The following is an 11,416-nucleotide window of genomic DNA, read 5'->3' as shown; positions in this document are numbered from 1 at the left end:
ACAACTGGCGCGTATTTGTGGCTGTTCATCTTAATACATTGATATAATAATAATAATTAGGTATTTATTGGTACCTTATGACATTTACAATGTATAGGACAAGTCAAATGAAAAATAGAAAAATCAATTTTCAGGAACTTATTCTACGATGACATTCATGGAAAATCCTGTAGTAAACTCTACATAAACATAGAATTCTTGAATGCCACCACTTTTTTGGGTCTCCCAATAGAAGGAAATTCTTTGTCATCCTCTTCATTCACAATCTTTCTGATTGTGGAAATATTCAGCTGAAATATAAGTCGTTTAGATTCAGATGAAACATTATACAGTGTTCCTAAATTGAACGTACAAACGAAAAGGGGAGATTCCTTGAGTGAGTTTAAGAAAAAAAAGTCCCATAAACATGGGGTCGCAAACGTTTCGTTTTCGAGATACAGAGTGTTGAAGTTTGAATTTTTTTCAAGTTTTTTTCTCATAGTATCTACACTTCACAAGATATTCAACTGAAATTTGGCATGGATATTACATTTTAGAGTTCTCACCACGTGACATGGCAATTTCAATAGAAAAACTACAGGGTGATATTTTTTCTGGAACACTGCCACCTGTTCTTCTGCAGAACTATTTTTTGGTGAGCAACTGTTAATTTGAAAAAATGTAAAAAGAAGCTTTGTTCTTATACTAAACTTTTCGGTCTCCTGTAGTTTTGTCGTATCTACCAACGATTTCGAGAAAAAAAATTTTGATTCTCTCTCGAAATTTTCGTAACTATGATAGGAAGGCCAGTTTGTAATCTGTGGTGAATGAATTCAGTGCCAGTTTTGACACATCAAATTATTTGTTTTTTCAAAAAGTGAATGTGGCATTTTCGTAATAAACATTGATATTAGATGTGGCAACGGCGTTATGACATTACCGACATTTCATTAGTGCCACCTTACTCCTTTCTAGTTACAAAAACTTGAGAAAATTATTTCATGGCCAACCGACTGCTGAAATAAATGTGAATGGAGTATAGGTACGTTGTTCAACCTTATCTATACAATACACTGGGTGAGTCGTACAAATATGTATTTCAACAGTAGATTCATGAGGTCGAAAGAAACACTTTTTTCCTTTGCCATTTTTTCCGATTCGGCACTGATAAAAAGATATATTTCAAGTTCTCATAATGAGCTGTGCCACCCCTTGAAAAACAAAATTACCTTCAGAATAACTAGCTAAATCTGTGACACTGCACATCTGTGAATCTCCTAAACGGAAACCATCATTGAAAAAATATACTCAGGTTTTACAATTTCCATCAGAGCCTGCTCCATGGCCTTAAGCAGTGTTATTTACCTGCTCTGTATCAAAGACACTGTGAGCCTTCAACTTCTCAATTCTCAATTATTTATTATCCTTTAGCACATATCTAAAATATTATGAAAACCAAACAAATAACTATCAATCCATTTCTCTTCATGCTATCTACTGAACTCTTCACATGTCTCTCGATGAAATCCAAAGTTTTATCAACGCTAGTAAAAAATGTGGGTTCACCAATGACTCCACATCCAAAATTCACGGAGGCGATACCATACTGGACCTCATCGCAGAGGAAGGGTCCACCAGAATCCCCTCTACAACCGCCACCAGGTCTTTCGAAACCGCCGAACGCGCAGAAGAAGGTGTCCATCTTGGCCAGGCTCCTCAAGGAACTGCAATTATCCTTGGATATCACCGGAAAATCTATGCAACGTAGGGATCCTTCGGAAGGTATTGGGAGTTCATCGATGTCTCGAAGGTTTGAATTGCCCCATCCCAAGAACTTTCCTCTCGGACATTGTGTGGAATTTCTGTGGTTTTGCCCGAAGGGTAGGCTTATGGTTGTGGCTTGTGAAGGGGAGAAAGAGTCTTCCAATACCAGTATGGCTACATCGTACTGTAGGTTTATTTTGTCATATTTTTCGTGGATGTGGATTTTTTTAGTACCAATCATTACGTTACCTGAATCAATTAAAAAAAAAGTTGTAGGTTATGAGGAAATGTTTTTGTATTGACCCTACTTTTCTCAGCTCAATTCTTGACTTCTCATTTCTGCCTAGTGCAAGAAATGTAGACTCAAAGTATCATAACTTCAAGAAAAGGATATCTAGAGAATAAATCTTATTTCTACTTTCACATCCCATTATCAAAATGTAACTCCTGTTGATTTAAACCTTTTCTTTTGTACTTTTATCTTGTGGCTAGCTACCAGTAGGTACAATGAACCTAGATATCCACTCACCTTCAACTTACAGGGTATTATTTACCTTCGGCTGTATGTAGAACTATCTTTGGTTCAGCAAATATGCTGCTCCTGAATTTCAGTACACAGTGTGCTGCTGTTAAAACGGTGTCTAATTTAATCAATGTACCACTACATATTACCGTTTTCTTGCCTCTTTTGAGGCTGACGAGTTGTACTAGAAAAGTATAATTGCCTGGATAGCATTCTTCGCCATTGTATATCGAGAAACTCGAGGATAAATTGAGAAATATTACAATGAAACATCTTAAAATTGTCATTTCAACTTGAAGGTTAAGTAGGGATCGAAATTTGTAACATAGGCAACAAACAAAAAAAATTCACTATGAGGAAGAAAAATGTCAATGCCACAATTTTATTCTTTTTCATAATAAAAATCACATCATGACAATTATATTGCAGGAAGGGTTCTTCAGTCATTTTCTTCTTTCAGTTGATGATTTCCATATACAGTGCCATATCTGGAACAAAAAAGGTATCTTTAAAGAAGAGATATACACGTCATCAGTATTCTTCATATTAATCGTATTTTTATACGATTCAACACGAAAATATATATGGGATGAAAGTATACAATTTCATCATTTTCTTGTGTATCTTTCTCAGTTGGGATTTGGTATAAAAGAATTTCTATAAGGGAATATTTGAGGCTTATGGCTTTTTGGAATTCAGCTTCCTATTTCGAAGAACAAGGTTCAGGCTTCGAAGTTCAGATTGTAATGCTGATAAAACATTTGTTAATGAAATTCTGGTTTTTATGGATCGTTCAATCAGTATATATTATTAAAAATATACAGGGTGAGGATTCGTACAAAAATTCTAATAGTAGATTCTTGAGGTCAAAAGAAAAACCATTTTCTTTTACCATTTTTTCCGAATCGACTTGGTTTAAGAGATACAGGCTGTTGAAAAACCATGAAAAATGTTATTTTTAGTTCTATCTCACAAACGGTTTTATCGAATGAAATGAATTTCGGAATATAGTTTTTCATTTATTCGATTAATCTTTTTCGAACACAAGATATCACCCATTTCTTCCAGTTTTCTCATTATGACCATAACGTACCATAAAAATACAAAAATTCAAAGAACCAAACTGTGGAAACTAAGTTGGACGCTATCTAATGAATATATCTATGAAAGTTTTGTAGGATAAAAGTCTTCCCATATTTTCTCGTATAATGCGCCATTTTAGAGTAATTTGATGTTCAAAAATTAAAAAGTATCTGTGAAATTTGAAAAATTTGACTGAATACAACTCTGTTCAAAAGATCCACAGATGTATAGTGTCACAGATTTAGCGAGTTATTCTGAAGATAACTTTTTTTTATCAAGGGGTGGCACAACCCATCATGAAAACTTAAAATAGCTATATCTTTTTATCAGAGCCGAATCGGAAAAAATGGTACCTATAGGAAAAAAGTTTTCTTTTGACCTCAAGATTCTACTGTTAACATATTCGTAAGAGTCAAAGACTCACCCTGTAGAAGCTATATGATAAAAACACTGTAAGAAGAACTGAAGGAAAATAATTTATAGTTGAAACTTAAAAGCTTGCTTCCTCTCAACATCCTGTAAGTGTACCTTAATGGGAACTAGAAAGGTGAAAAAAAAATCAGCAAATCTTAGCTAATGCCAAAGTTTCGCAACATATATTGTAGCTTCTTCTGGGCTGAAAAATATAGATTATCGTGAATAAAAACGAAAAACGACAACACACACAGAAGAAAACAAATCAACATGTATATAATAGAATAGACAATTGCAGAGTCACGATCCGCACTGGGACACACTTACCAAAGCCAAATTATACTTTCAAAAAATAGATGGTACAAGAATCTTGTATCATTTATTGTGCGGATCGTGACTCTGCAATTGTCTTTTTTATTATACACATGTTGATTTGTTTTCTTGTGTGTGTCTTGTCGTTTTTCGTTTTTATTCACAATAATCTGTATTTTTAGGTCCTGAAGAAGCGTCAATATATGTTGCGAAACGTTGGCATATGGCATTAGCTAAGATTTGCTGATTTTTTTCACCTTCCTAGTTCCCATTAACGTACACTTACATAATTGATAGTACGATGTTCTAATCTGGCCAGATTGAAGAGTTGACACGACGAGTCGTTGAATGATATCTAATATGAGTAGTAGGTGGGTAGTTTAAACAGTTTGGCAACGATGTTTCTAACTGATATTAAGGGTCATCGGCTAGTAAAAATAAATAAGCTAGATACGTTATTTCTTTATTATAAATGTGTGACACGAGCCAAGCCATCAGCCAACTGCTCCTCGGGGATTATTCTCGGACGTCCTGTCATCACAAAAGTCAAAGTCAAAATCAAGCTGAGGCAGTCGATTAAAACAACCGAATTGAATTCGGGATTTAGCGACGGGGGAACGATCCCAGAAAATTGAGGGATAACTGTATATATTTTATTCAATGGAATAACGCACAAAAGGTGGAACATCCGACGGAGGGGTAGTTTTCCATTAGTCCGGGGATTATGTAGGGTAGTTCCACAAAAACATCCCGCCTTTGCACGCCAGTGTCTCTCCCCCGGAACGTATCTCTCGTATATATATATAAAACGTGCATTATAAAATAACTATTTCGGTTTCCAGCCCTCCGTTCTTCTTCTTCTTCTACCTCACATGTCAATGGAGGGAAATAACCGGAGGGGCGGGATGTGCCCCCAGAGCGATTGTCGAGTTCGGAAATATGAATTTCGTCCATTTAATATTCATAAATGTACCTGGAGATATTCATGAATTCGCATCCATAGGAAAGAGCTGGGATGGGGTGGGAATTATAGCAGAAATGATTCGATGATTGGGAGCTAACTGAATGGAAGACAGGGATTGTCTGCAATATTTCGATGAAAGACAGTTTTCTTATTCACAAAACAATTCTATGGTATCTGGGGTCTACATTATGAGTTTTACGAGTATTTATAGTTCTTCGCGTAGGGGAAAGTAACGGACTTGATTTGTAGATTCCATACATGGAAGTACTTGAGAAAGGAGTTATTTCATGTGATTAGTTCATATGAACATACACTACATAGAAACTGACTTGGATAATTTGCGTATATTACTTATATTTCAACAGTCAAACGAAACACTTTTTTCCTTTACCCTTCTTTAGATAAAAGTATATAGCCATTTTGAGTTTTCATATGCATTCAGTAAACCAAATGAACTTTCTAAATAAGCTTCTACATGAGAAAAACAACCACAAACTGACTTTATGCATTCCTTTGTTCAACGAAGTAGTATTTAATACTTCATTATATTTGAATTGATCAAATCAAATTTGATCGGTTTCGAAAGATGGATATATGTATTTATATGACCCGGGTCATTTTACTGGCTAATTCGAGGTCGTAGATAACGAATATGCAATTAGATTTTTTGTAGGATCAGTATTTTGGGAAATAAATCACTTTCAGTGAAAAATTTCGGGAAAATTGGTCAACTTTGAGGAGCTGTAGCAGCCAGGAAACGGGCACTTTTCATAAGTTGATTTTTTTGGTGATTGATGGATTCTTTGCGAATAGAATAAACTACATTTCATTCATCTACCACGCACATTTTGGATTTTATGATTTTTGCCGCGAAGGTCCAAAATTTCCGATTTTCCATCGACCATAACTTGAAAAATAATCCTTTCAGCGAAATTCTGTCTGCATATTAGTAAACTACGCCCTCGATTTAGTGCATACTTCAATTTAGGTGGGAATCGGAGAGATCGAAAAATTTTCAAAATTTCCATGCATATGCATGGAAAAATTGCGATTTTTTGAAAAATATTTTTGGTCTCCGATTAAAACTAAATTTATACTATACACTAATTCGAGAGCGCAGAACACGAATATGCAAACAGATATTTAAAAAAAAATTTATTTCTCAAATTGTGGTCGATGGAAAATCGGCAATTTTGGACCTTCGCGGAAAAAATCATAAAATCTGAATTGTTCATGGTAGATGAATAAAATTGTTTTTTTTTATTCGCAAAGAACTAATCTACCGTCGAAAAAATCAGCTTATGTCTAGTGCCTTTTTTCTGGTTGCTACAGCTCCTCAAAGTTGACCAATTTCTTCGAAATTTTTCATTTGAAGTGATTTATTTCCGAAAATACTGATCCTACAGGAATCTAATCACATATTCGTGATCTGCTACCTCTTATCAACCAAAAAAATGAACAAGGTTAATATCGTTCGGAAAATAAAAAAAAATTTGATTCAGAAGAATTTCGTCTGCTACCCGCGCTCGCTTGTTGTGTTAACCCTTGCGCTACCAACGAAATTAGTCCAAAAAAAAATTATTCATTTAGCTATATCGACCCGGGTCATTTTACTGACTAATTCGAGATCACAGATCACAAATATACAACTAGATTTTTTGTTGGATCAGTGTTCTGGGAAATAAATCACTTTTAGTGGAAAATAAAAAAATTTGAGGAGCTGTAACAGCCAGAAAAAAGGCACTGGACTTGTGCTGATTTTTTTTGTTATAGACTGATTCTTTGCAAAGAGAAAAAACTATATTTTTTTCATCTATCGCGAACAGTTAAGATTTTATAATTTTTTCCGCGAAGCTCAAAAATTCCCGATTTTCCATGGACCATAACATGAAAAATAAATTTTTTTAAAAATATCAGTTTGCATATTCGTGTTCTACGCCCTCGAATTAGTGTACAGTATAAATTTGGTTTTGATCGGAGACCAAAAATATTTTTTAAAAAATTGCAATTTTTCCATACATGCATGGAAAATTTGAAAAAAATTTTATCTCTCCGATTTCCACCAAAATTGGAGTATTTACTAAATCGAGGGCGTAGATTACGAATATGCAAACAGAATTCTACTGAAAGGATTAGTTTTCAAGTTATGGTCGATGGAAAATCGGAAATTTTGGACCTTCGCGGAAAAAATCATAGAATCTAAACTGTTCGTGGTAGATGAATGGGAGATGGTTTTTTATATTCGCCAAGAACCAATCCATAACGAAAAAAATCATCTCATGTCCAGTGCTCCTTTTCTATATACCTACTCATTGTTTATTTCATTTCGAACAAAAGTTACCAGATTCAAACAACCCATTTAACCTTTAATGAGCATATCATCTAAGTTATTATTCTTTGCCAGGTTAACGACACCAGAATTCCCTTCGGAATATCAAGATAAATCTATTAGCATTTTCTATTGGTAAAACAAATGGTCACAGCACATTCCATATGATAGGATATCTTGAAAATGAAAATATTGCTCTGCTTTTATGCACTCAATGCGCACTAGTTTCACTAATAAAATTTTCCACTATACGTAAAACTAGCGTAAGATCTTTTGGAATGATGACAAGTTTATTGCTCTTTTAAACTTTAAACAGATTTGTATTAAGTAAGTACCCAATTTCTGGAATTTCACAGATATTTTTAATTTATGAACATCAAATTACTCGAAAACAGCGCATTATACGAGAAAATGTGTTTCAAATTTATTATGTAGACCTTGACGACCTGTAATCGATTGAAATTTGATACATCAACTAGAAAGCATCAGAATATCGACCCCAAATTGACGAAAAAAGGTCGGGATCCCAATATTCGGATATCTTCCACCCCAAATTGCCGATATCGTCCCTATATAAAGCAAAAATAAGCAATAGGAAACGTCGGGAATCGATGAAATTGTTCATTCATCAATCTCCCAACAATAGACGGAATATAGACGTACAGAATGGTTACACAAGGTTTGTTTACTTTCGCGGGATAAAGCGTGTAGATGCATAACTCATTTTTCGTCGAAATCTATCACCGCCTTTTCAGCTGTGTTGATTCTGGTCCATACGTCATTCGGTTATGACATTTATTGTTGGGGTGCCGCCTGCCTACTGTCCTACATGTACATGTTGCAATACATTCTTGATTTCGCAACGACAGACCACAACAGGCTCGCTCACCGCAAAGAATCGGTATTATTTATACGTTTATATGGATCGATTTAACTGTTGATGGGATTTTTACCGTGAATGTTGAGAGGCCCATGGGACGTTACGAGGATGTATTGATATATCTGCTTAGCCTAGACTAGTTCCATGCATAACAAAATATTGCGTTACCATAGCAACGAACAATAACTCATTAGAAGTGTCAGTGTGAAGTTTGAGGTCAAAAAAGTAAACCAGAGTTACGGAATAAATCAAAAGAAAGAAGTTGTTCACCGAAATTGTGAAAATCGAAAAATTGGAGTATCGAGCCATCATTAAGTACCTGTATTTAAAAGGGTTAAGAGGTAAGCAGATTTCCGAAGATATGCTTAATACCCTTGGTGATCAATGTCCTTCGTATGCGACCGTGAAAAATTGGACTGCAATCTTCAAAAGAGGCAAATTTTCCACTGAAGATGATGACCGATCAGGAAGGCCAGTTTCTGTGTCAGTCCCCGAAAATATCGATGCAGTTCATGACATGATTTTATCAGACCGTCGAATTGGGCTAAAACGGATATCTGAAGCTCTTAATATTTCATACGAACGCGTTCATCATATATTATAGTTCAAGTCGATTTGGACATGAGAAAAATTGCTGCAAAATGGATTACCAAATGTTTGAATGTTGACCAAAAGCGTGCAAGGGTAGAAGCATCGCGTTCGATCTGTGCTCGATTTGATGTAGACTTCTTAAACCGAATTGTTACTATGGATGAGACTTGGGTACATTTCTACGATCCAGAAACGAAGCAACAATCGATGGAATGGCGACACTCTGGTTTTCCAAGACCTGAGAAGTTTCCAAAAATCTGCTGGAAAAGTTCTTGCTTCAGTTTTTCGGAATTGACATGGAGTACCTAATCATGATTGATTTTTCGGATAAGGGTAGAAGAATAACCAAAGATTACTATTCGACATTACTGATCACTCTACGGGAAAAAATTAAAGAGAAAAGACGCGGAAAGCTATCCAAAGGTGTTTTGTTTTTGCAGGACAACGTCCCTGCACACAAATCTCATATTGCCATGCAAAAATTTGTGATTTAGGGTTTGAACACCCCCCTTATTCACCAGATTTGGCTCCACCCGACTATCATCTTTTTCCTCAACAGAAAAAAATTTAAAAAGTCGTAAATTTTCTTCCAACGAGGGGGTAATGAAAGCTGTGGAGGGCTGGTTTGCAGAGCAAGAAGAAAAATTGTTTTTGATAGGTCTAGAGACGTTGCAGGTTCGCTGTAATAAATGTATCCAATTAAGTGGAGAATATGTTAAGAAATCAAACATTTCGACATTGAAATTATGTTTGGTTCTATAGTAGGCTAAGAATTTTTCAATATATCCTCATATTTCACACAGGTATAGTTGGGAAAATATGCAGAGGGTGTTTGGTACAAATTTGAGGTCAATCTGATTATGATCTTGATAAAACTTTGGCGAGTGAAACATAAAAAATCATATCCCCGAAAAATTCGATCTCCGTTTTGTCAAGGATATCTGCCATCGGTCGTTGCATAAGTCTGGTATCGATAAACAGCAGCTGCGACCGTTGAAAAGACCAACCATTCTTCAAATTGAATCATTACTACGTAGGAAGCAAACACAACTCCCCTCTGTTTGCACCCATTGTCGAAGTACACCGCAAAGGCTCAGGAGGACGTACTTTGGGCCCTACAATCAAAGTCTAACACTCTTCGCCTGGTGAGATTACATTACTATAGCGAAGTCCAGGGCAAATTGGGGAGGCAGTGCGCGATTATTGTCGCTGATCTTGCTGGAGGGTGAATGAAATTAAGGAAATAGAGTCGCTATGAATTTTTTTGATCTATCGTTTATGTTATCCTATGCTTTTATGACTTCGTTGTACATAGCAATCATGGCATTGGAATTACTTTCGATATTGTATCATAATGACATCATTGCCATACTCGATACGATAATATACAGGGTGTATTTGAAGGTGAGGTTTTTTTTTCAACAGAAGGTAGAACTGGTCAAAATGAAGCGTTTCACCAAAAATCACCTATACAAAACTTTCAAAATGACGAAGTTGAAAAAAAAATTGAAAATGATTACTGAAATAGATCCTTATACGATCCTAGACCATTTGTTAGCTGAATTATCGCGAAGCAGTGGAAAAAACTTTTCTCCTGATTCTACCAAGTGGTTTCGTTTAGGATATTGGCTCGTTCGATATTTACGTGGTAATGAAAATGGAAACTTAGGCTTGCCGAATTGTTCTCATTATTTTTTAGTAACTAACAAGATTTTATGGAATGGCTCATTTCGATACCAACTGACAGAAGAGACTTAGGACACAAGTGTAAAAAATAGAATAATACTTCAAAATCTCCCCAATAAAATTTGTCTGAATCATTTACGAATTTTTTCACAATGGGCATCACAATCTTCTTGTTTGAACATTTCAACAATCGTCGTAAAAATGGGATGAGCACTTTCAAGAAACTGCCTTGATTTTCAATATTTTTTTCTCACCCTAAATTATACAATACAACAATTATGATTCTCTCAAAAGTGACTTGATGCATCTAATCCGATGAACTTGGTACTGAACCATTCATTGTCCAGCCATATGTTTATGTTTTGTTTCGTTTTTGCGATGCCGGAGTCACCTTCCACAGTGCCGTACTTGAAATCCAACGAAATTTTGTCGAACTTCTAGGGGTTGTATCTCATCCATCTTGGATATTTTATATGGACAATTTGTGGTTAAACGACTTATTCTGATGAGTTCTACCTTCTGTCGAAAAAAAAGCCTCACCTTTGAAAACACCCTGTCTGTACAGGGTGTAATATGGTATGGGAAAAAATATTTCGTTTGCCTCAAGAATCTACTGTATATTTGTACGAGCCAAAGACTCACCCTATGACTATAACTATTATAGTTAAGCAATAATACAAAATGAATCTAGCAATCATGCACCCATTATAACTAATATAGATCATCGTAATGAGAGATTATCGAAACGTAGTGGAGATTTAGATCTGGTATGGAGGACGAATTATTTTCCAGCATTAATTATTCAATTTCGATTCGAATATGCCGCATTTATATCACGGAAATTCGATGTATCGATTATGGTAAGTAACCACTGCGGTATCCGTTTGTTTG

At 35.4% G+C, this 11,416-nt stretch overlaps 1 protein-coding gene across 1 annotated transcript; it reads right to left on the bottom strand.

Moving 5' to 3' along the window:
• Positions 1 to 1,393: 1,393 nt before the first annotated feature.
• Positions 1,394 to 2,563, bottom strand: LOC123322711 (kallikrein-4-like). The gene is made up of 2 exons (XM_044910699.1): positions 2,298 to 2,563; positions 1,394 to 1,992 (listed from the first exon to the last, which is right to left on the bottom strand). The coding sequence occupies exons 1-2, from the start codon at positions 2,551 to 2,553 to the stop codon at positions 1,418 to 1,420; spliced, it is 831 nt and encodes a 276-aa protein (XP_044766634.1). The 5' UTR covers positions 2,554 to 2,563; the 3' UTR covers positions 1,394 to 1,417.
• Positions 2,564 to 11,416: the final 8,853 nt, after the last annotated feature.

The sequence above is a fragment of the Coccinella septempunctata genome, chromosome 1, assembly GCF_907165205.1.
Source record: "Coccinella septempunctata chromosome 1, icCocSept1.1, whole genome shotgun sequence".
NCBI lineage: Eukaryota > Metazoa > Arthropoda > Insecta > Coleoptera > Coccinellidae > Coccinella > Coccinella septempunctata.
This window is presented reverse-complemented; position numbering and strand designations above follow the sequence as displayed.

What these genes read in the sequence shown, in the direction of transcription:
- LOC123322711 (XM_044910699.1), bottom strand. Translation starts at nt 2,553, where the DNA reads ATGACAATTTTAAGATGTTTCATTGTAATATTTCTCAATTTATCCTCG. An exon ending in AGTTCTACATACAGCCGAAG is followed by an intron (nt 1,993 to 2,297) that starts GTAAATAATACC and finishes TAATTGATTCAG; the next exon opens with GTAACGTAATGATTGGTACT.